This window comes from Ambystoma mexicanum, chromosome 13 (genome assembly GCF_040938575.1).
Source record: "Ambystoma mexicanum isolate Mex_15411 chromosome 13, UKY_AmexF1_1, whole genome shotgun sequence".
NCBI classification, from domain to species: Eukaryota; Metazoa; Chordata; class Amphibia; order Caudata; family Ambystomatidae; genus Ambystoma; species Ambystoma mexicanum.
In genome coordinates, this window is record NC_090938.1 from 621,947,829 (window position 1) to 621,974,036 (window position 26,208).

The following is a 26,208-nucleotide window of genomic DNA, read 5'->3' on the forward strand; positions in this document are numbered from 1 at the left end:
ACTTCACATATAATCTCTAGCGCCAGAGATGCTCTGCATCACTTCACATATCATCTATAACACCAGAGATACTCTACACCACTTCACACATAATCTCTAGCACCAAAGATGCTCTGCTTCACTACACATTACGTCTCTAGCACCAGGAGACTGCATCCCTTCCCTTGTGGGACATAGACGTTTGTTTACTTTTCTCTATAAAGTTCCATTGGGATATTGAGACACATGATGTTTTGTTAGATGAAAACAGCAACTACAATCAAAAGATACCATTAAACACCCTTCATACATTCGACGCCCAGGCACTCACATGCCAGGGACCGGTCCCTGTATCACAGCATGTGTACATTAAACTCTGTTCACCACGTATCCCGCACGACAGAGGGAGAGGGAGCAGGTTAAAAAGGCTGAACTCGGCTCTAGTGGGTATCTGAGGATGGGGTCGTCGACCGACTTTAGCTGGAAGATGGCAAATCCATGTGGCTGCTTTAGGCAGAAGGGGCCTGGCTGGGGCAAGGTCTGGTTTACACGGCTGAATACAGTGTTGACGAACCCTCCCACCCGCACTCTGCAAAGAGGAGGAAGCAGTGGAGTGCCTTGTAACCTGTCCTCGACGGAACAATGCGAAGCAACAGACAAAACTGTAGCCCGGAGCAGCCGGCCTCCCAGCCTGTGAATCAGCGGGCTGCGCCTTTGTCTGGGAGAGGCAGGTGATCGAGGCGGCCCTCCCTGTGAGCCAGGGCCTCCTCAGAGGGCGTGAGGCAGGTGGGAGAGAGAGGGAGGGGTACAGACAATTCCTTTTCACACTCGTAAGGACATTCGAGGGGAAAAAAAGAGACCTGGAAAAAAAAGGTAATGTTCGAGAAAATTGGCACCGACATCAAGGCTGACGCAGGCTGAGGAGGAATTAAGCGGGTGCGCGGCCAACGCCCTGGGCTGTTGGTATAAGGAGGCCGGCGGAGCTGAGGCACCTCACTCTCGCTGCGTCTCCACAGGTGTGACAGAGCCAGGCTTTGGGGGTCCAGTCAGCAAGCACTCTCGCCGCACCATGAGCACGTACAACGTCAGGCAAAGCTATTCTTCCGGGTCCGGGTCAGGGTCCATGGCCGACATGCTGGGTCGTAGCTCGGCCAGCAGGGTGTCCTCGGTCCTTTCTGGAGGGACCTACCGAGCCCCGAGCATCCATGGGGGGAGTGGGGGGAAGGGCATCTCCGTCTCCACGGCAAGGTTCGTGTCCTCTGGCGTGGGGGGTGGTATGGGGGGTGGCGGTGGCTATGGCTTCGGCGGTGGTTATGGCAGTGGCCAAGGCGTTGGCTTTGGGATTAGCCACGGTGTTGGAGATGGCATGCTGTCCGGTGGTGAGAAGGCCACCATGCAGAACCTCAACGACCGCCTGGCCTCTTACCTGGACAAGGTGCGCTCCCTCGAGCAGGCCAACTCCAAGCTGGAAATGCAGATCCGGGAGTGGTACGAGAAGCAGGGGCCCGGTCCCTCCCGGGACTACAGCCCCTACTACAAGACCATCGAAGAGCTGCGCAGCAAGGTAAGGCACTACCGCTCTCCCAATCATGCCACCAAGACACCATTGTCCATACAGTGATCACATTCTACAATTTGCAACCACTTGACATGAGTTCTAATCCCGACTTCCCACCTGACTACATTGTGTGATCCTGGTCAAATCAATGTATTACTCTGCACATAACTTCCAGTATCTGCCCAAATTGTGAGCACCTATATGTGCCATATTATGATGTTGACATACACAGGTTCCATCTCATATGAACACGTACAAGGGCTGACCCTTTCAGCCGGCAAGTGTCACATGCATGGCACAGGTAAAAAGAGCCGGCATGGGCATAGCAGCCTTTCGCCCACCTGAGGAGAATGAAAATGAGTACCAGTGAGCTGGGGAACCAACAGTTAATTGTATATAGTGGGTGGTGTGTGTGTTACCAGGAGCACACGTAATGTGCACAGCTGCAAACCTGGCTGATTGGCCAACTTCATAGCAATGGGAGATGCCCCTTGATATTATCACGGTGCACACCTGAGTCTTGGGTGATCAATGGTCCGGCTCTGCATATAACATCGATTCCCAGTGGATTTCTTGCGATAGGAGGATTCCATTGCAGGAGATTTGATTGGAATCCAAATCCAACAAAAATATTTTGACCGAATTTGGCTGCAAATATATGTGGAGGGTGGGTAAGTGTAATATTTGAGGTGGAGGAGGGGCAAAGGGGGCTGCAGGGGAACCCCCTTGATACATTTGTGGGTAAATGGATTAAAATGAAACAAAATGATGGATTTGGATTCGACCAAATCTCCTCGATGAAATCACACAGACCAGATTTCTCAATCAATATCTTTATCTGTCTGTCTATCTACATGTACACATATACACACACACACATTCCATGGCAAGTCCTGGGGTTTTGGAATGCACACACTATGCTAACCTCTCGATGTGTGGTGGTCCCCCAGAGGCAGGTGACGGGGACCCTTGTTGGATGCTGTCCTGGTTACATTGCAGTCTGAATTGGGGACTTTTCAGCTAGTCACATCCGGTAGAGTCAGCCTGTATTTCTGTATGTTCTTGGTAAAATACACATGCTCTATGCACTTTGTCTCATTTAGCAATGAGGCAAAGAACAAGCAATTTCCTGGTTTAGTAAGGTCCTAACGACATCCCAGGACTGACAGGAGAGGCCTTTTTTGCTCACCAAATTATCGTATACTGAGCAGAGACAACCTAATTGAGAATATTTGCTGCCTTTTTCTCCTCATCAGTACAAAGCCTCGTTTCTTGCAAAAGCAGTGTTTGAACGTTTGACGAGATGGAGTAGTTGGATAGGCCACTTCCTGGTACCCACTGTGTTCATAACGTCCTTACATTAGAACATATGTCTTGGCCCACAGCGGATCCAAGAGTAACGGAACCTTCATGCATCAGGACACCAGATTGGTTCCACAGTGGAGCCATGATTTACAGAAGAACCACCCTCCCTCAGAATAGTGGCCTTGTACCATAGCAGATCCGACAGTGATGGAACCTCAGATCATAGACCTTGGTCCTCAGGGGATCTACGAGTGATGGAATCTCCTTCAATCCGTTCAGAGGCCTTGGTCTGCAGCAGATCCATGAGAGGTGGAATCTCCTTCTATCAGATCCTTGATCTCAGTCCTCAGTGGATCCATGAGTAACAGAAGATAAAGGACTTGGTCCTCAAATGACTCATCAGCAACTGAAGCTCCTCCGCCAGAATATAGGCCTTGGTTCCCTGTAGGTCCATACCCATCAGAACCTCATCAGTCTGAATGTATGCCCTGGTTCCCAGTAGTCCATATCCATCAGAACCTCTTCTGACAGAACATAGGCCTTGGTTCCCAGTAGGTGCATACCCATCAGAACCTCCTCCGCCAGAATGTAGGCCCTGGTTCCCAGTAGTCCATATCCATCAGAACCTCATCTGCCAGAATATAGGCCTTGGTTCCCAGTAGGTCTATACCCATCGGAACCTCCTCAGTTCGAATGCAGGCCCTGGTTCCCAGTAGGTCCATACCCCTCTTGACCCCCTCCACCAGAATGTAGGCCCTGTTTCCCAGTAGGTCTATACCCATCATAACCTGCACTGCCAAAATGTAGGCCCTGGTTCCCAGTAGATCCATACCCCTCAGAACCCATCCGCCAGAATGTAGGCCCTGGTTCCCAGTAGTCCATACCCCTCAGAACCCCCTCCAACAGAATGTAGGCCTTGGTTCCCAGTAGGTCCAAACCCATCAGAAGCTGCACTTCCAGAATGTAGGCCCTGGTTCCCAGTAAGCCCATACCCATCAGAACCTCCTCCACCAGAATGTAGGTCCTGGTTCCCAGTAGTCCATATCCATCAGAACCTCTTTTACCAGAATGTAGGCCCTGGTTCCCAGTAGGTCCATACCCATCAGAACCTCCTCCACCAGAATGTAGGCCCTGTTTCCCAGTAGGTCCATACCCCTCAGAACCCCCTCCACCAGAATGTAGGCCCTAGTACCCAGTAGGTCCACACCCATCAGAAAGTGCACCGCCAGAATGTAGGCCCTGGTTCCCAGTCGGCCCATACCCAACAGAACCCCATAGGGTATAATGTAGGCCCTGGTTCCCAGTAGTCCATATCCATCAGAACCTTTTCCGCCAGAATGTAGGCCCTGGTTCCCAGTAGTCCATCCATATCCATCAGAACCTCTTCCTCCAGAATGTAGGCCCTGGTTCCCAGTGGGTCCATACCCATCAGAACCTCCTCGGCCAGAATGTAGGCCCTGGTTCCCATAAGCTGCATATCCATCAGAACCTCTTCTGCCAGAATATAGGCCCTGGTTCACAGTAGGTCCATACCCATCAGAACCTCCTCCACCAGAATGTAAGCCCTGGTTCCCACTAGGTCCATACCCATCAGAACCTCCTCTGCCAGAATGTAGGATCTGGTTCCCAGTAGGTGCATACCCATCAGAACCTCTTCCGCCACAATGTAGGCCCTGGTTCCCAGTAGGTGCATACCCATCAGAACCTCCTTCGGCAACATGTAGGCCCTGGTTCCCAGTAGGTGCATACCCATCAGAACCTCCTCCGGCAGAATGTAGGCCCTGGTTCACAGTAGGTCCATACCCATCAGAACCTCCTCGGCCAGAATGTAGGCCCTGGTTCCCATAAGGTGCATATCCATCAGAACCTCCTCTGCCAGAATATAGGCCTTGGTTCACAGTAGGTCCATACCCATCAGAACCTCCTCCACCAGAATGTAGGCCTTGGTTCCCACTAGGTCCATACCCATCAGAATCTCCTCTGCCAGAATGTAGGCCCTAGTTCCCAGTGGGTCCATACCCATCAGAACCTCCTCTGCCAGAATGTAGGCCCTGGTTCCCACTAGGTGCATACCCATCACAACCTCCTCTGCCACAACCTCCTCTGATGGACTACTGGGAACCAGAATGTAGGCCCTGGTTCCCAGTAGTCCATCCATATCCATCAGAACCTCTTCCGCCAGAATGTAGGCCCTGGTTCCCAGTGGGCCCATATCCATCAGAACCTCCTCCACCAGAATGTAGGCCCTGGTTCCCAGTAGGTCCATACCCATCAGAACCTCTTCTGCCAGAATGTAGACAGTGGGTCCATACCTATCAGAACCTCCTCGGCCAGAATGTAGGCCCTGGTTCCCAGAAGGTGCATACCCATCAAATCTTCCTCTGCCAGAATATAGGCCCTGGTTCCCAGTAGGTCCATACCCATCAGAACCTCCTCTGCCAGAATGTAGGCTCTGGTTCCCAGTAGGTTTATACCCATCAGAACCTCCTCCGCCAGAATGTAGCCCCTGGTTCCCAGTAGACCATCCATATCCATCAGAACCTCCTCTGCCAGAATGTAGGCCCTGGTTCCCAGTAGTCCATCCATATCCATCAGAACCTCTTCCGCCAGAATGTAGGCCCTGTTTCCCAGTGGGCCCATATCCATCAGAACCTCCTCCACCAGAATGTTGGCCCTGGTTCCCAGTAGGTCCATACCCATCAGAACCTCCTCTGCCAGAATGTATGCCCTAGTTCCAAGTGGGTCCAAACCCATCAGAACCTCCTCCGCCAGAATGTAGGCCCTGGGTCCCAGTAGGTGCATACCCATCAGAACCTCCTCCGGCAGAATGTAGGCCCTGGTTCACAGTAGGTCCATACCCACCAGAACCTCCTCGGCCAGAATGTAGGCCCTGGCTCCCATAAGGTGCATATCCATCAGAACCTCCTCTACCACAATATAGGCCCTGGTTCCCAGTAGGTGCATACACCTCAGAACCTCTTCCGCCACAATGTAGGCCCTGGTTCCCAGTAGGTGCATACCCCTCAGAACCTCCTCCGGCAGAATGTAGGCCCTGGTTCCCATAAGGTGCATATCCATCAGAACCTCCTCTACCACAATATAGGCCCTGGTTCCCAGTAGGTGCATACCCCTCAGAACCTCTTCCGCCACAATGTAGGCCCTGGTTCCCAGTAGGTGCATACCCATCAGAACCTCCTCCGGCAGAATTTAGGCCCTGGTTCCCATAAGGTGCATATCCATCAGAACCTCTTCCGCCACAATGTAGGCCCTTGTTCCCAGTAGGTGCATACCCATCAGAACCTCCTCTGGCAGAATGTAGGCCCTGGTTCCCATAAGGTGCATATCCATCAGAACCTCCTCTACCAGAATATAGGCCCTGGTTCCCAGTAGGTGCATACCCATCAGAACCTCCTCTGCCAGAATGTAGGCCCTGGTTCCCAGTGGGTCCATACCCATCAGAACCTCCTCTGCCAGAATGTAGGCCCTGGTTCCCAGTGCGTCCATACCCATCAGAACCTCCTTCGGCAGAATGTAGGCCCTGGTTCCCAGTAGGTGCATACCCATCAGAACCTACTCTGCCATAATGTAGGCCCTGGTTCCCAGTGGGTCCATACCCATCAGAACTTCTTCCGCCAGAATGTAGGCCCTGGTTCCCAGTAGTCCATATCCATCAGAAACTCCTCTGCCAGAATGTAGGCCCTGGTTCCCAGTGCGTCCATACCCATCAGAACCTCCTCTGCCAGAATGTAGGCCCTGGTTCCCAGTGGGTCCATACCCATCAGAACCTCCTCCGCCAGAATGTAGGCCCTGGTTCCCAGTAGGTCCGCGAGTATAGGAAATGTCTTTTATCATAACATGACTGAATATGCCACAGATGACAGGGACATCATCCCTAAAAACCATAAAGAGAAAACATGTCCATAGTCTTTAAACATGATGTCATGTCTACAGGGCTAATGCATAGGACTGGCCCATTTATTTATTATTTGACTACTCCCGCTGTCTAGATGTATTCTCATTGTGTGTAATTTGCAGAAGTAAAATGAGGCATTTGCGGCTTGCAAAGAAGGATTATAAAGGGACTTTCCAGTGTATTAGTCTAGACTTGCAGACTCGATAGCTCCCATGGATAATGCACCTGATGTGGAAACCTGCGTTCACTCATCTCATCACAGCATTGTATTATGTGGTTGCGACTGACTCGGCATTTCATCATTTTCAGGTGTTTAACATTGGGAAGTAGTAATATACCGTAATCTGAAGTGAGGAGCACGAGACAGCAATTGCTCTGCACAGCAGAGCCGGGTCATAATTACTGGGATACCTTGTTGTCTATGACTTGCAGAAAGCTTCAATATTAGACAGGAAAAGGAGAGGGGTCCAGGTTCAAAGGTCACGAGTTTTCCCACGTCAGGCATGAGAAGTTCACCCAGTCCTGTATTGTTTTTTAGTGTGCATTCTGGTGCTTGTAGTCATGTATTTATAACGAGAAAAGCAGAACTACAAGTCCCAGAATGCAAAGAAAACAGTAGGAGTGGGTTAGCACTTCAGGCATGCCATTGCACATCGCCGGATCTCTGTTAATGGATCCCAGTTGGTGCAGGGAATAGACAAGGACCACGTGGCCATGCAGGGGCTTTAAATAGTGAGACATTTAGTATGCCGCATGAATAAGTCATTCGGATGTCCTGTATAGGGGGCACACATTAGGAAAACAGAGGTTACCCTCGAACAATTTACTAGACATTAACTCCAGAGCAGCACCGGAGAAGAATGCACAAACATCCACTACACTTCTCCCTCGACCGTTTGTGCTACCTGGTCTTCTAGGCGCCTCGGATAACTCACAAGGTCATTCTGTAAACACAAAAAGTCATATTTGAATTGGATAAGGTAGGCCCACATGATAGGTTCAAATTGTCCTTTAACATATACTACAGGGTAAGTGCTTGCCGTGTGTGAGCATGGATAAAGCTACCACATTAATCCAGGCCACCGTGGCACAACTTACTCCAGTCCGGCCTTTGCGTTTAAGTTACTTTAACGTTGTCCATGTTATTCAATTGAAGTGATACACTACTACAACTCCCAGAATCAATTTGCTGCAGTACGGAAAGCCTGGGATGGCTCGCTTGGCGTCCCCGAGGACATAGATCCATCTGGTAAGCTTGTGCACGGATGCTGAGTTCACTGAAATCCAGGTCACTGGGCACAGACTGGCCCGCCACTGTTGGCAAAGACAATGGTCAATTCAGAGGATCCTGGACTGTGTAGTCCAGCCAAGGGAGAGCCGCTCCGTGTTGGACTGGAAGGAGCACTGTGCCATCTCTGTTCATCTGCCAGCTAGCTTACTGTGTTTCAGTCATAGTTGCAGAGCTATCCCCTCTCACCCACCTTTACTGGTTTAAAAATGGAACACTGCTCTGCACAGAAGATGCTTCAAGGGCCTGCACACACTATCCCAATTTCTAACAATCTCCATATAACACTACTGCAATTAGGCGAGTGCTGAACGCATTCCCCCAGACCTCCCTCCTGCGAGTTCTATGATGTTGGGAGTCTATAGGGAAGAAGGCAACATTTGGGGAGACTACGCTATCGGGAATTAGGGAAATATCAGACAAGCACTCACCAATGAAACTCTATAAGGCTTGGGCGGGGTTAATAATGCCTGCCAGTCTGCCCTGTGTGAGACTGACTCCGCCCAGGCACAACCAGCCTATCAGAGGCACTAGGCAGCCTATCCAACGTTCTCTATGCCAACAGTGTCATCCGAGTAGGTTGTCTGCACAGGGCCTGACAAATGCATTGCCCCCCTCCCTACGTGCCCAGCACAGTCCCTCATAATTAAGATTTAACAAACATTGTAAAGTTAACACACAAAACAATAACACAATCACAGGACTTTCACTTTCATATTAGAGTTGCCAATTGTGATTTATCACAGACACTCCAGTTCAGCTGACACAACAGAACGCCCCACCCCCGGCGGGTTCTCTGGGTGTCTCGTTGATTGGTCCCCACCTTTCAAGTACTTCTTCTCCACCTTCAGATGGTAGCCTCTGTTGCTCTTGCACCTAATGATCTGCCCACGGTGGTGCTTGCCGTTGCTCATGCCATGCCATCTTCTCCTTCCTAGATCCTCGCTGCCACTCTGGATAATGCCAGGACTCTGCTGCAGATCGACAACGCCAAGCTGGCAGCTGATGACTTCAGGAACAAGTAAGCCATATACTGGAGAGTCCAGAGACAAGGTGCACAGTCTAAGTGCGCAGACTTTAGGGGCGTCTCTTGCCTACTGTCATTAATGGCCTCCCTGTCATCCAATCATTCTCAGGCATTCATATTTTCCCTTTTAAATGTCTGACGCAGTCTCTCTCATGCCTTGGAGCACTGTCTCAGTCCTAGCCGCTTTCCACTGTCCCTTAAATTTAACCAGACTCCAGCAACTCCTGTGGTCACATGCTTTCATGGGTGGGATCTCACACTTTTGAGCAGTGCCTTATCCCTAATCCATGTCCATGGTCATTAGGCGTTAATGGGATCTCACACTTTTGAGCAGTGCCTTATCCCTAATCCATGTCCATGGTCATTAGGCGTTAATGGGATCTCACACCTTGGAGCAATTGCTCAGTCCTAGAAATGCCCTTGGTCTTTAGTAATTAACAGAGTCTCAGGCATTGATGCGCGTTCTTACTCCGGGCAAGCCTTTATGATCCATGAGCCTAAATGTAGCCTCACCTCTTTGTGTGGAGTCTCACTCCTGGCCATCTTATATTGCACCAAATATGTGTACGCACTCTGAAACATTAAAGCACACTCTGAGTCCTGCAAGTTTCCATTGTTCTGTAGGCTATCATAGCGCTACCCATCTTAGAGCACAGTGTCCCAATGATCTCATAAGCGATCACGTGTTTTGACATCTTAGAGATCAGCCTCACAAAGAGCCAGCTTACATGAGCTCCTACTCATGGGCTACAAGCCGGTCAAGTGGCACAGTGAGTAGAGCGCTCACGGCCGGGCCAAAATCAGCCTTTCATCCTTTGATAAATGACCACACATAATAAGCACCGCTCAGATACCTGAGGGTTCGTAGCGCTATATAAATACCAAATTATTATTATTATACATTTACAGGGGATTCCCACCTGGTGATGCACAGCCTGTTCACTGGGAAATAGCCATCTTTCCATCGACTTTATTTGAGAGCCGCTCCACCACTGATCATGTTCAGGAGTATAGTGGACTTTAATGACGTGTTTTGGTCTTTACTTTGTATTTTGGTAAACGTCATGAAATCAGGGAATTGTTAAAGACCCCTAACTCCAGATTTATTGTGGGCGGGGGTGGGGGGCGATGTGGGGCGTGAGAAAAGATAACACTTCTAATTTTCTGGGTGGTTAAGTGACAGAAACAATGACACTGTCCCAGAGATAACAATAATTGCTTATTTACAACACACTCAATACCAAAGAGGTTTCTAAGCGCAGAGCCTCAAACCTCTGTCACTCTGCCTCATCTTGCTTCCAAGACGAGTGCGTTGCCACTGAGCTATACTACCCGTGGCAACAAATCGTTCTCCTCATTGGATTGAAAGTACCCTCTTCATTTTGGGATGTTGTTTGGGGAGGGGGCTACAAAGCAGACCACACAGGCTGCCTCTGCACTCCTGTTGGCACTCCTTTGAACGTACTCCATTATGTGCCTCTGTGTTTGAGGTGGCAAGAACGACGCTCTCTTTGTCCCATACGCCTACGCTCTCTATAAAGACCTGCGGAAGTGGGCAGACCGGGCATGTGGCCAGGACTGAGATTACATCATCATTTAATAGCAATTGTTTTGGAATGGGCAATGCCTGCCAGGTCCCTTCATGAGTGGGCAATTCCTAGAAGAATCACTCTGTCCTTATTTGGTTGGCTAGTTCCTCTCACACCGCTGAATCCATTGCAGTCATCACACATGACACGCCGGTGGGGGATGGAGGAAAAGAGTCGCGCCCACGCGCACGTGTGTGAGTTTATGTACACCCTGGGGCTTTGGAGCCATTCCCCAGACCAGGAATAGATGATGCAGAGTGATCAACAAATAATGAAACGCTGGAAGTCCTGAAAGCCAGTAGAACAGGGTCAGATTCAGTCACATATCAGTCTAGCCCTTGACACGTGGATGACTTGGCCCCAGGCCGATAGGCTTTTCCGAGGCATTAGCATCTCATTTCCCCATAAGCCATTACATCACGTGGGTGGGAGAACCAATCAGAGCATCAAACAACCCAAGGAAATGCCTGACCTGACTCTCTCTGTCCTCGTTCCACTTAAGCTTTTCTCACTGTCTTAAGTCATCCACAGCCTGCACCAACCCTACTATTTCACGTGCTTACAAACCTAATCTTCCCCAGCCTCCATTTTCGTCTTGTAGCCAAGAGTTCTTTGCTAACCCCATCCTCCTCCCCCAATCCCTCTCTTCTCTCCACTCTAAATAGGTCCAATTAGAAAGCAGGGAATTGGAAAGTAAGGCCAACTGGAGGAATCAAAGTCTTGCATCTCATTGGCAATAAATTGGAGCCATCTTGTATATTGGAAATAGCTCCGAGGGTGCCCAGTTGGGGTCATTCCATGAGTACTAGGCTTGCTGTGGCTTATCCTGCAATGTGCTTCTTTATCCAGGTACGAGACTGAGCTGGGCCTGCGAATGAGCGTGGAGGCCGACATCAATGGGCTGCGCAGGGTGCTGGATGACCTGACCCTGGCCAGATCAGACATGGAGATCAATATTGAGAGTCTGAAGGAGGAGCTGGCCTACCTCAAGAAGAACCACGAGGAGGTAGGACTCATGTACCCAGAACCCCACGCACGCAAACATCATAAAGAGAATTGGGGGCTCGATGAACCAGTGCAGCGAGACAGACAGATAATTGTCCCTCCAAAGGGTAACTCTTTCATGAAAACAGGGTTAAAGCAAACTTTATGGAAAGGAGAGAAACATATTTGCACCACATAGTTCTTTTGTGCCCTACTTCTTGTAAATGTGGAAAATTGCCATTTTGAGGAACAAAGAAGGCTTAGGCCCTTATTCCGAGTTTGGTGGTATCCCGCCAGTAAACCAAATCAGTGTTCCTGCCGCCTGATATCCCGGTATTACTGGTATATTATGGGTGTATGAAATGCTGGTAACTCCCCATTCCACGGAGGGGATTGCCACAATTACCAGCACCTGTAAGACTGGTGCTGGTAATTGCAGCATTATTTTGCCGGTGAGAGCATGGTCTCCCGGCAAGTGAGGCCTGGGGGTAGATCTGTGGCCCCCCACTGGCAAACTTGTGTTTCCCAGGTCCTGTAAAAATCTTGGTGATGATATTACCAGTAATGTTATCAGCATTGTATCCGGACTGGGGAAACTGTGCTGAGTCCCTTAGTCAGAGGAAACTGGCATGTTGAACTATGTGAGAAATTCCAATGGCCCACTAGTGCTGCCGCAGAGCCACAAGCCAGGTGGCCTTACTAAGCATTCCAAATCTAGTGTTAAATTAGACATACGATGTCAACCTCTCCAAAGAGTGAGATCAGTGCAACCACCACAGTTTTTCTTTACTCAGTTAGCACTTAATTAACATTTTATATCCTGCTTAATGTTAATACCAGAGACCAGCCTTTAAACACAGAAACAGGATTCAAACCGGTGTGCTCTGTGTTGTCTTGCTTTCGAGACAAACGCGCTGCCCCTTTGAGCGCCACTTCTTTCTCCAATGACATACTACAATCATCTGATGACATCTTACAGACTGCCATATCAAGGAGGACAACCCTGCTGAGGCTCATTTTGATATCAAACTGCCATCGTTTATGTGGCACAAAACTCGGCCCATCATAATTCTTTTAATATTTTCAAAGGTAGATCTAGTGAAATAAATAAATCTAGTTCTTGAACCCTTTCATACCCGATCAAACCAACAGCACAATTCCTGCCTGTCATATAAGTGTACATGATGTGTGGAACCTTGGGATAGCAATGTCTTCGGCACAGACCACGCTGCACCTGGTCCAGGCGACCAATATTTCAATCACTGATGAGATGGGGCAAGGGGATGGAATCCACGTCATGAAGCAATGCCAAAGAATAATCTGTGTCCAATTTTCTGTCATGTCACAAAAGGAGATGAACGCCCTGCGCGGCCAAGTCGGCGGGCAGGTCAACGTTGAGATGGACGCGGCTCCAGCCACAGACCTCAGCAAGATCCTGTCTGATATGAGATCTCAGTACGAACTAATGGCAGACAAGAACCGCAAAGATGCTGAGGCCTGGTTCTTCAGCAAGGTAAGGGAATGATGGCCAACTTTGGGGACCTTTGTTGGGGTTCTTGCAGGTTGGTTAAAAGATTTTAGAAGTGTTTGTAGGTGCTTTCAGTGAATGATTCACCCCTCTCGTTTCAGACAGAAGAACTGAACCGCGAAGTCGCCACCCATAGCCAAGAGATCCAGTCAAGCAAGAGCGAGATCACAGACTTGCGGCGGACCCTGCAAGGTTTAGAGATAGAGCTGCAGACCCAGTTGAGCATGGTAGGGATCTCATGCACTTCTAACATTACGATAATAGCGCCTTGGCCAGTACGAATCTTACACATCTCACTGGTGTGGCCTTGTAGCGCCAGGGCCTTGTGCGCAACCATTACAGACCATGGCTGGGTGGAATCTGCATAATGGGCTGCAAATATGCTGCTGCCCATTTGCTACTGCATTTGAGGTGCAACAGCATAGTTGTAGCAGAAGTTATATGTTGCACTGATTATGCTTACCAGCTACTACTTAGGAACTTGGGGGATTCCATGTTGTGTATAACGTGCAATGCATAGGACTTTGAAGGCAGTGGTGAGAAACTGCTAGACAGGTGTCTGCAACCTTTGGCTCTCTAAACGATTCAGACTACAACTCCCAACAGCCCTAGCCAGCATAGTCAATGTTGTGCTACACGGGTGTTGGAGTCCAACACATATGGCAGATACAGGGTTACAGATAATTGTGTTAGACAGTGGAGAGTGAGCGCAACCATGCATCAGCAATTTGCAGGGTAATGGTAACAGTGTAGAAAATTACATGCAACATTGGGGAATTCAATGGAACCAAGGGCACGTTTCATCACTGTCATATAATGTGTGTTAGAATCATCTTTTCTTGGCAGACAAAAGGCCTAGTGCAAATCCAGTGGAGCAATAGTACGGAGTAAGTGTGAATAAAAGTGTGGCGCATTCTGTGAATATGCGATAAGAGCAGGCGGTGGTGGTGATGTCTTCACAATTTTTTTTTGGCATCACATCTATGTAACACAAGAATTGTACTGATATATCCTAGAAACCTACACAGACAATTGTGCACTCACCAGTTGCAGTTTATTATTGCAGTAGGGCAATGGGTGAGAGAAAGGACATCCACTTTCTGGGAAATCTTGTTGGAATAAAACAAGCATGTGTACCATTACCTAGGACTATTCATGATTTCAGTACTCTGTCTCAGTGTGAGGGCCACAGTGCACGTGCCAGCCTGTTGCATGAAATAAACATGCTTGTCCAGGAGAATAGCCCGGTGGTGGCCATTTTATCCTTGGTGTTGACAAAGTGTAAAATGGCCGCCCATTGCCTGGCTGCCTGGGCCATTACTTTAACGTCTGTTTCTCCGCCACTTTGCTTTCAGAAATCTGCTCTTGAAGGGACTCTGGCAGAGACCGAGGGCCGTTACTGCATGCAGCTGAACCAGATTCAGGGAATGATCTCGAATGTGGAGGCTCAACTGGGCGAGCTGCGCAGCGACATGGAGCGGCAGGGCCATGAGTACAGGATCCTCTTGGACGTGAAGACCCGCCTGGAGATGGAGATCGCCACCTACCGCCGCCTGCTGGAGGGCGAAGACGCACAGTAAGTGCGAGCCAAGGCGAATGCCTTGAAGAAGAGTCTGAACGATTGACGTACAGATTGGGATGTATGTAGATGACGTCTACCTTGCAATTGGTCAGCAAGAAACTTTTTTTTAGTTCAAAATACTTTATCATTTTAAATCTTCCATTATACAGAAGATGACTGAACAAAAATACATGGCATCCAAAGGATAATTTTGAATAAAAAAATGAACAGCAAGCAAAGGTGGTGCAAAAGAGGGTGTGGCCAGCAGAGCAAATATATACAATAGACCCATTCATGCCCCATGCAGTACTTTCTATGTGCCCCATGCCTTCAATATATTCCATGAAATGCCAACCTGTAATTTGGTGGCATTTTAAAAATGGGATATATTTTTTTTTAAACGTGAGTTTTACATTTATCAGCACACCTGTAGCAAGACGGATAATTTTTCCAAGTGCTGTGTTAACAGCTCCCTATCTGCAATGTGAATTTACTAAATGCTTATATTCTTATGTCCTGAAACTCCAGGAGCTGGGGGATCTGACAAGTAGGCTGCCTATTACAATCAGGCGTGGGCCACCATTGGTCTGATTGACAGGGAAATCAGCAGATTTCAAAATGTGCCATTGCCTTTAAAATACTGATAGGGTTGGGGCAGTGCGAGTCATAAAGCAGGGTCCACCAAAACCATACCAGCCTTTATCGAATCACCAGCCTTCTTGGAGAGCTTTCGATGTCCTCTATGGACCAGATCGTATATAAACCATCTGAGCTACCAAAACATATGGCTATGTGATGGCGGTGGTCAAAGTCCATGTTCTTCTGTCACGTGCCATAGAGATCTAAGGACAAGGAGTCAGAGACAAGGGGCCTCATTAAAAGTTTGGTGGTAGCCTTGCTGGTAAAACCAGCAGGCTGCCGCCAAACTTGCAGTTTTTTCCGACGCCCGCAAATGGGCAATTATCAGCTCATTACGGCCCTGCCAGACTCAGTAATTGCCCATTTTCGGGCGCAGGAAAAAAAATGCTCCACATTCCCATTCAGCCACGTAGGGTGGATAGTTTCGGGTGGTTTGGGGGAGTGTACAGGAGGTAAGGCGTATGCTTGTGTGCACCTCGTTTCTGGGGCTGTGGTCAGGCGTATGTGCCCTGCCGTGGCAGAGGCCTTACAAGCTACGGTAGATATCTGTGTGTAACCTGCCTATATCAGTGTGGGTCTTCAGAGGCCTCTTAGTTACCTGTAGCTCTTAGGCACACCTCGCCAAAGACAAGGTCCACTGGAGCTTTCATCCTCCTAAAGGTGATAAAGTGAGCGCCATAGAGTTACATCCAAACGATTATTAGCACCTGGAGTAGAATTTGGAATTCCTGCGGGCCGGTGAGGATTGTCATCTCCGTACAATAATCACTGTTACGCTGCTATCCCTCATGGCCAACTGGAACCAATTTGTTCTTCAGTGAAGCCCTTCGCACGCCTGCTTCCCCTCACTTTCCCCCGCCATCACTTTCTCTCCACTCCGCTCCCTTGTCGTCTCCCTTCTTGTCAGCACCCTGCTGCCACTCCATCTCTCCATCCAGCCCTTCCCTCCTGCTCTGCATTACAAGGTGATCCACAACAGCGAAAGCAGACAAAACCCCAACAGATGGACAGACGTCCATTGCACTGCTAGGACAGCCTGCTGTAAAAACGCGGTCAAAGAGTATTTTCTTTGGGCAATCTGCGGGCAATATGAACCATTATAGCCCCTAGATGAGCTCAATGAGCCACAGATTGTGTAGAACGCTACATTGCAAGGCTATGGGCAGTGTGGGGCATACCATAGGCAACTCCCTGAGACGGCCCAGGCAGGTGTATTTAATAACATCATCTACATATTTACATATACTCTAAACTATCCAAAGTGATGTATTTTATAATAGCTTTATAGACTACACATGTGGGCTGTACCTGGTGTCCTGTACGAATGCACCTCTTTAAACACCCTTGTTCCACTCTGGCCTTTATCTCAGTCTTCAGGGTCCACAACATGTGGTGCAGCCAATGGACTGGGTCTATAAAGCTCAGTTGCTTGCCAAAGAGAGTCTGGCTGGGGTTGTGCAGCATAGAGATAGTCTCCATATCATATCTGGGTATGACATCAACACAGTTGTCTCCAGCAGAACAAGGGGCATTATTTATAAACATTATATGTGTTTTTTCCAAAATGGGCATCCTAGTGAAATCAACATGAACCACTTGTAGGGTTCTTTCAGTATTCCAGCTCTGTTATGACACAAAAAACATGTGATTTAACAAGGGCGCGTCAAGGGCATAGCTGATGAAGATACATCACTGATAACACAGAAGGGAATTCTGAAAGGAACTGGCCCGCTGTGTGTGCATTAAGGGAAAGTCCTTTTCAAATGAATTTTATATCAACAACTTAAAAAGCAGTTTCCTCCAAGAAGTAATGGTAAAGTCGAATAGAGAAAACATTTTTTTTTAAAAAAACAAGATTTAGAGGCAGATTCACTAAAAAGCTACTCAAACTTAATCTTTACTTTAATTTGGAGGATGCTATTTGAGTCACAAACAGTTACTATGGGTAATTCTTATGCCTTACTTTTCCTGGACATAGATGAGCAAGTCAGGGGTATGGCAAAGTTACTTGTAGTAACTTATTTTTTAATTGAATACTGCTCTCCAGGTGTAAGACAAGGGTAAATCACAATTAATCATAGTATCAGCATTGTGAATAACACACGTCTCTTCATGTTTAAGCCAGAAGTAAGTCGGAGCGACTCATAGTAGCGTCTTTTTGTTTCTAACAGCCTCTCAAGGGTTAAGCCAAGAGTAAGTCAGGGATACTGATGGTAACTCCTTCTGACTCAAGTAGCCCTCTCTAAGGGGTAAGTCTGGGGTAATTCAGAGTTACTCATAGTATCTTGTTTGTGAGCCGGCCTCCTAGATATAAGTCAGTAACTGCATTTTCCCTGATGAGGGCTTTCAGCGTTAAATCTCTTTCCACGCATGCCACTATGTAAGCCGGCCCACGTCACGCGACGGCGTGAGTATGTCACACTGGTCTACTTAATCGCTGCTTGCCTCATTGTGAAAGGAAGGTCAGGAAGCCAATTGGAGCCAACATGTGCTTTAATTACTCCTGTGCCTGTGGTTCCTCTGTTTCCCCACTGCTCCCCAGCCCTTCCTTCTTCCCTGACAATGGGCTCCTTTGTGAGCAGGGCTCAGACATTCTCAATTCTAACGTCTCGACTTCTCTCTTCTCTCCTAGGCTCTCGTCCAGACCTTCCAAAGATGGTAAGGAATTTCAGCCGCACTTATTCATCTGTACTTGGATCCAAAAGCCTCGCAGGAGAGAACATCCCCTTCCCAATAGTGCCACAATTACAAAGGGTTTTGAAATGTTGTGTGCGGCGCCCCCAGGGTTCAGCATATTATCCCTGGTGGATGCGTTCCACCCCTTTTATGTGGGCAGTTTAGGGGACTCGATGCCATCCCTTTTATGTGGGAAGTTTGGGAGACTTCCGCATGAGCTGTTAGCTTCTGAAGTGAGATTTTGTGTCGCAGGCACGCAGGCATGCATGCATCTTACACATCTCAAGTTGACCCCTATCAGGAGCGCTTAATTCATCCTCCTGGGGTTTTTCAGTCCATTCTGGTACTTGTAGTTTCGCCTTTCCCCGCCTATTGGCACAGGGCTACAAGTACCAGAATGTAACACATTACTCACGCAGGATGAGCCACTTACCGCTGACACTTGGGAGCACTTTTTATTACCTGCTTCCTTTGACATGTTTGTGTCTCATATATGCAGGACCACTCTATCTCCGTAGCTACTAAGTGGTCCCGAGTCCTGTCAGACACTTTGAGCCAGTTGTGGCCATCTAAAAGGGGAAGTATTTTTACTGCAGAGGCGCACGGAGTTCACAGAAGTAAATTGCAATGTCAGTGTATTGAACATGGAACTAGCAGCAGTGTCCTTTACACTTGTGCTTCATTGCTGTTTGGTAGTTTGGGGCACGGGGCCGCACATGTGCAGTTCGGCCTTTACACAGCCGAAGGCAAATGCTTCTTTGCTGCTTCTCAGGCTGCTGCTGCGGTCAGACTCCATGGGATGAAGTCTAGATGACAGATGATAGACACTGAATTCCAAGTATTCTAAGTGGCTGAGAAAGGTTCTGCACTGGAACTCATGTGGTAATAATAATGTATAGTCACTGAAGTAACACACAGTGAGCACTGCCCCACTGACATGATTTTTACTCAGATCCCCTAGGCATGTTGTCATTAAGTGAATATTAAAACATATATATCAGTATATGTATGCAATGTTAGTCAATATAACATAGAGGATATAGTTTGCTGTTGTGATTCCTGCAAAACAGTTGCAAGAACAGTGACAATAGCAGATCAATTTAAGGGAACGATAGGCTGCATTCCGAGTATGGACGTAATCATGGCGCTATTTGCGCCATGACTACCTCCCATACCGGTACCGAGTCTGCCCTGGTTCAATGGGGACTTACTGGTCCATTCCGATCTTGGAGGGACCGGTAAGTCCCCATTGAAAAAGGCGATCCCCATTCCCATTTGAGCCCCCATAGGGCTCAATGCGAATGGGGAGGGCGCTAATAACGATACCGCAATTTGCGGTACCGTTATTTGCTCTCTGGTCCCTTTGCGGCTTCCGCAAAGACCCGTAAGGGACCCGCTAAGGGACCTTGGAATAGGGCGCAAAGGGATTACCGGCACTGATGTCCTTAACAGTGCCCGGTATCCCTTTGCGCTCACCTCGTAATGAGGCCCGATATCTGATTCATTTCCCTATAAATTAAGCCATCTTGATTGGCTGAGAGATCATCCAGAGGGCTAATTTAACTAAAAAGAGACAGAGAAAGAGACATGGGTAATAAAAAGAACACGTTCCCAGGAAAAGTAGCATATTGACTGGCTATACTGAAAATACTTATGCAGATAGGAACCTCTGGATATGACTACCTTAGTAGACTGGCTAGCCCTTCCATTTAAGGAACGCTATGAGAACAATTTACGTACTTTGTATGTCGTTTCCTGTAGTGGCAGGTTTGAATAATGCAGACCCCATAGAATAGGAATAATTCTTGTCCTCATATTTTTGCAGCACAAAAAACATCTAAAAAGGTCCTTACCATTGTGCAGGAGGCTGTGGATGGACATGTCGTGTCTTCCACCGAGAAGGTCTACCATACCAGCTATTGAGGAAGAAACCTCCGATCTTGGATTGACCCGGACTGGTAAATCATGAACATGTCAGGTTGAGCTGGACTACCTTTCCGAGAGCTTGCCAAGTGTTTTGCCCAGAATAGTGGCCGGCCTTCAGACATCAGCTTCCAAATACTGTCTGGAGTCAATCCCGCTTAAGGATTTTCTTCTCCACTTTAGTCTTTGCAGTTTTGTCTCTCTTGCACAGGTTGACTGGACACGCTTCACCTGAACTCTGATGTGACTTGGATTCCAGGCTATTGATCTAGGAGACCTAGGAAAGTGATGATGAGCTTCAAAGGTCAGCTATCATCTGGCAGGGTCCATCACAGTAGCACCTACAATGTCTGCATGACTGTCCACCACTTCTTCTGTCTCACCGATGTATGCTCATCTTCTCTGGTTTTAATAAAAATGTATAATCTTATAACTTTTTTGATCTCTATGTCATTAGAAGCGAAATAGATGTTTATCTGCTCAAATATCTTCATGTTCCATGTTCATTGGACCTCAGGTCAACTTCAGAAAGAATAATGCAGCCCTCACCAGTGGTAGCAAGATCATATCGTGTCCAGCCTCTCCTGAAAGTGTAAGACATTGCTTGGCAGGTGGACGCTTGGCAGGTGGACGTTTCAGATGACCCATTAGACCTGAATTGGAGTCATTCACTTGTCAGGCAGTCTGACAAGTGAATGACTCTGACACCGCCCAAGTGGTCTCTCATAAGCACTGCCTTTTTCAGATCATCTCCTGAATGACCACTTAAGCCACCTCGACTTGGAGTCCAGGTCACCAATCAACCGTGCTAAGAACCCGCATAACACATTGGAGAAAATCTAAATACAATTAATGTAGTTTCTTAGAAATAGAGATGATAATAATAATGCGTTTCCCAGAGCGCTGAAATAACAGAAGACATTGTTATACCACAGCGTGGTACTCAATTTATCAACCTCGGAAGGATGAAAGGCTGAGTTGACCCTGCTGGGAGTCGAACCTGCCACTGCAGGCTTCACACAGATATCAGGGGCAACAACAAAGCTTGCTGTACTATATGACCAAGAATGAATGTCTTCTCTGGGTATGGTATATAGTTTAAGGAGTGCCACCTTAAATCCTCCCCTTGTCAAACGGTCAGGATCAGACCCATGCCCTCAATTCAGAAGGGGAGCCAAATGCAGCAGAATGCGCGTGCCGCAAATCCTCCTGGAAGATGCATCAGTAACCTCATCTGATGGAGCTTGCCTCAATTCATAAAGAGACACATTTGGTTGCAGCTGGCCAATACTGTAGAGTTGCAGGAATGGACTCAAAAAGACAATGTTTTCATGAAACATTGCACAAAACCAAATGAAAGTTGTTGTGGCACACTTGATGCCTGGTTTCACCCCGTATAGTTTTTGGATGAATCATTGCTGGTTGATGTTGCCAAGTTCATTAAAAACTCCTATAATATAGTTAATGTAAGTGCTACAGAGCAAGGCCTCTATCAGTTCTGCTGATACCTCTACACCTCATAACCAACTGATCACTTTACAAATTTGCTCTGTCCTCTGCCACTTACCAATCTATGTCTGATTACATCCACACCACCTTGACTTGGGTCACAGTGGTTAGGTTACATGAAGACACATCTCAGGTAATCCTCTTCTGTCGTCCACCTTGAATAACACATTTTCTGATTCAATTGCACAATATATGACTTGCCTCTTGCACCCAGAATCTCTTTTGGCTTCTTGGGCCCCACGGGTGGGAGTTTGTTGTGTTTGCCATGTTCACAGCGTATGAAGTGTGCCATATTTGCAGCTCTAGCCTCTGTAATGCCAGGTTACTGTGATAATTATATTCTCAGCGGGACCTAACATTGTCTCCTTCCCATCATGCCTTGTTAAAATGGTCCAACCCTCATAGTCCACCTTTAATGATTAGGGCGTCTATGAATTCACCCCACACCTGTGATCCTGGGCCTCACCAATGGAGAAGGTTTGGGAGCTTGTCAATCAAACCAAACCAAACCCCATTCTAGGACACGTCAGTGCTCCCAAGTCACACCTGAACTCCCCTGACTTTGCCGAAATCTATTCTCCCAATTCGCTTCTCCCTAGTACTAGCCACATGAAGATGGCACGTGTGGTGCACACAGCTGCAGCCACTGAATGACAATCTACTTCCTGCAATATGACCTTCAATAGCTGATAAAATAGTTCAGCGGGTTGAGTGTTCACTGCCACAATCTCTGCCTCTTCTGCAAGTTGCATATTCGAATCCTGGCAAGGCCAACTCAGCCTTTCATTCGTCTGAGGTCAATAAATGAGGACCAATTTCGGTTGAGGGATACCGTTTGTAAATCTGTTCTCTGTAAAGCACTTTGGTCAAAGCGCTATATAAATAACACATCATTATAACACTTTGCTTTAGTTTTTTAAGACAATCCTTAAAAGCAAACACTGTGTCAAAGATGTTGTGCTCTACTTCCCAAGTAGAGGCTGGCAATAGGTACACAGCATTGCAATACTACTTGTGTAATAAGTAACATCAGAGTGATTCATGGCTGCATCATTCATACTTGACATGTGCCTGAGTATGTCCAAGCACTAGTGGAGTGTCTGAGCGTATTACTTTCCAGCCATGGAATACCCTTTTCGTGCAAATCAATAAAAACAGTGGTATTCGTGGACACAGCCTCCAAAATATCTTTTTAAAAACGCTGGAGAATGTCCACCTAACATGCAACTGACTATGCCCCAGGTCTATGGCCCTTTCAGAAGGTACTTGTGCCATGAACTCCTTACATTGTGAAATGATAAACCTCAAGGTACTCATTTCACCAGTGTCAGAAGGTTGAAATGCAGACCCAGGCACGTCTGACACATGCTTCTGCATGTCCTCTGTAAAATCTCATTATAACTCACGTGAACTGCAGCTATGTTACTAACTTCGGATGGATGAACGACTCCGTTGTTCCTAGCAGAGTCAAGCCTGGGAAGGGCTGGCTTATCCGGACAGAATGCACACACCACAAGAACTCCATGTCCTCTTGGTAATAACCTATAGCGCCTCACCACTCCCCTTGCCTCCCCTCACATCAGAAGCATTGCTAAGGGGTGCAGAGGGAGCTATAGTCCCAGTTCCTTTGGTTGTAGCCCTGGATAGAAGCTCAGGGGCTACACTCAAAAGGCTAGCTAGCCCCGAGTCTCGACAGTCCCAACATTAGCATAGCCCAGGATGTTTTCCAGACCTAGCAACACACCTGCCTCACACTTCTCACTCTTCCTGCTGCCATTGAAATTCGATTTCACAGCTTTTTCTAAGAATTAACCGGAATCGGCTCAAACTGCCCCGTATTTCTCAAAGCACTCTACATAGTTCATTTTCCACACAAGTCCCATTCAACTTAAGTTGGTACTAATTTATCAACCTCAAAAGGATAAAAGGCTGAGTTGACTTTGCTGGGATTTGAACCTGCAGTTCATAGCATCGAGCATGCAACCTGCTGAGCTTCTTATCGATTGTCTTCTTTCCTAAATTTTCGATTCCAATGAATGATGAAACAGAACACTGGGGTTGGACATGCTGGCTCAACCCACACCACTTTGGAGTTCTAGGGAGAGCAGCTCTGTCTCTTCAAAGATATAACACAGAAATGCTGGCCGAGGCTCAACATTACTCAGCAAAGTTAAAGCCATAGAAGGCTCAAACACACAAAAAAAGGCATCTGAATGCACTGTACGCATGCATGGTGCACACATTATGATGCACTTTGGGAATCATGTACAGCTTTTTTGCCCATATGAAGGGGGCTGCACACGCACATGACATCACTTGAGCCAAAAACGAGTTTTTTCAGAATCAGGGCCAGATTGACATTAGATGTGCAGATGGATGCATTGTTGGTTAAGGAGACACACTGAAACTCAGTCACACAGAGGAAAGGCGATAGAAAAAGCATTGAACAGAAAGATGGAGAGGCTGGTAGGAAAGAAAGCAAACAGAAAAAGAAACAAGCAAAGGCAAAGCCAACAGTTTGGGCTTTTGTGTAGATATGGGGGGATCTCTGTGATCAATGCGAAAAATTACTGCAAATTCCCAAAATGTTGATATTTTTTTTCATAGTTTCTTTGCACTGTTATTTGGAGTTAAATGTGGGGGGAGATCCCCCGCTGTCCCCCATGTCTAATTAATAACCCTACCCCACTTACCATCTACTTGTGTGAAAAAAGGTGCAAAAATACAGAATCCACCCACCCCCACACACATTTTCAGCCTCGCAGTTATGGGATTCGACATTTTTGTCCTATACCGATATGGGGGTAAGCATTTACTAGCATTCATTTAATGGTACTATCTGACTATAAATTATATTATATCATAATTGGTTATTTATAATGCACTTAACACCCAGAGGTTTCTATGCGCAGATCAGTGGATCAAACCTGTTTTGCTCTGTGTCACCTTGTTTCCAAGGCAAGCACATTGCCCCTGAGCTATCCTCCTGACACAAACTTCACAACAGCTGGAACACGGAGTGATTATCTGGGCATATGCTGTCAGCACCTGGAAAATGCCTATCTAATACCTCAAGGCAACATTGTTGTCCTTGTCCTTGCTTGTTATCAAAAGAACTTCGGTGAATGGAAGGGGTACATACAAATCAAGTAGCTGAAGGCACACTTGGTGAAGACATTTTGATTACACCAGTAGCCATTTACAGTTGCAATCAAGCTGTTAACTCTCAGCAGACTGCTTAGAAATGAACCTGACAGGCCAAAGTTTGATCAGAATGCTTGTGGAACCCCAAAGATATCCCAGAATCTCACGAGGATGTGTTTTGGGCACGGAGGAGCAGGAAGTGGGTGGTACTGGCCATAGGGATTAGCATGGCCTGGGGCAGTCAATGGTTGGATAACTAACTAAGCAACACCCACAAGCTGGGAAAACATTCTGACGTTCCCAGCAGTGATTACTTTAAAATGGAGACAGAGGAAAGTAGCACGTGGTTAACAGAGGCTGCTTATCCCGGGAAAGGCAGCCGTAGCTGAAACATGAACAAACGTGCACAGAAACGCCATTTGCACCATGCCGATAAAGAGCATGCACGCAGGCGAGGCGGATGAACAAAGGCAGCGAGGTGATAATGCTGCTGGCTGGATACTGCGAGAAGCCGAGGAAGATGATAGCTTGAAAGCCGAGCAAAGCCAGCCTGTTGTCTGGTATTTAGGCAGCTAACAAGGGCGCTGCTTCTGCAAGGCCCCTTGACGCTAGCCCCTTATTACCGAAAATGGTTGAAAGGCCCTGACGCCATCCCTGCTCTCTGTACCACACACGTTCTCGAAATACTCTCTGTTTCTATCTATTCAGGGCAGAGTGGACCGTGGCATGTAAAGTATTTTGTATATCGCTGCTGCTTCGGTAAGCGGGTTTCCTGCAAGCCCGAACCCGAGGAAGGAGCCTCGGGTATGTGTGTTCTCTTTCATCGATACTCCATGCATATTCCCTATCAACATGCTGCCTGCCGTTGCCATAAGCAGGGGCACGGACTTCTGGTTTTCCGGGAGGTGGGGGGATCGACCGTATATGGCCTCCTACGCAGACGTCCTTTCCCAGGTGGGGGGGGGGTGGCGGGGTGAGCGGGGGGCGGAGCACCCGCATACTCGACGCCCCTGGCCATAAAAAAGTTATGGATCACGCTCTGTCGTTGCTTCCCGGAGAGAGTGAACTGTACATTCCAATAGTGATAGGGCAGCTAAGGAGATGGGAATGGGTAAAAATCATGGTCAGTGCAAGAGGCGGGACCTCCTGCTCAAAATTGTTCCCCTGCAGGGACGTCATTTCACCAAAATGCCAGAGGTAGCGGAAATGACATCACATGACCCTTGACCCCTGATGACATCACAGGCGCTATGTTATTTGACCCCACCCCGAAGTGATACCGCGGGAAGCGATGGAACACAACCTTTCACCCATTGATAAAACAGGAAGTGGCATCACATAGCATTGTTCCTAAGTACACTATGAAAAATATGGTTACGATATCACTATAATGTGATATACATTTCATACAAGAATGAATCGCCACATGTAGCGTTAAGATCAGTGTGTATAGGCCCATATTACCAAATGACTGTGAATGCAAGCAGACGTCCATGACCAAATGATAATGATGTGTTATTATATAGCACTTACGCTTAAGCGCATTATATAGAAAAAATATACACCCAATATCACCCAACCTATG

The 26,208-nt window shown here is 47.6% G+C and overlaps 1 protein-coding gene across 2 annotated transcripts; it reads left to right on the top strand.

Moving 5' to 3' along the window:
- The first annotated feature begins 958 nt into the window (after nt 1–958).
- Nucleotides 959–20,403, top strand: LOC138521571 (keratin, type I cytoskeletal 19-like). Of its 2 annotated transcripts, XM_069634516.1 has the most exons (8): nt 959–1,543; nt 8,982–9,064; nt 11,509–11,665; nt 12,995–13,156; nt 13,273–13,398; nt 14,527–14,747; nt 18,004–18,029; nt 19,873–20,403. In XM_069634516.1, the coding sequence occupies exons 1-8, from the start codon at nt 1,049–1,051 to the stop codon at nt 19,968–19,970; spliced, it is 1,368 nt and encodes a 455-aa protein (XP_069490617.1). In that variant the 5' UTR covers nt 959–1,048; the 3' UTR covers nt 19,971–20,403. The 2 variants fall into 2 exon arrangements, with proteins under 2 accessions (XP_069490617.1, XP_069490616.1); XM_069634515.1 differs by lacking the exon at nt 18,004–18,029 and having other exon boundaries at nt 960–1,543.
- Nucleotides 20,404–26,208: the final 5,805 nt, after the last annotated feature.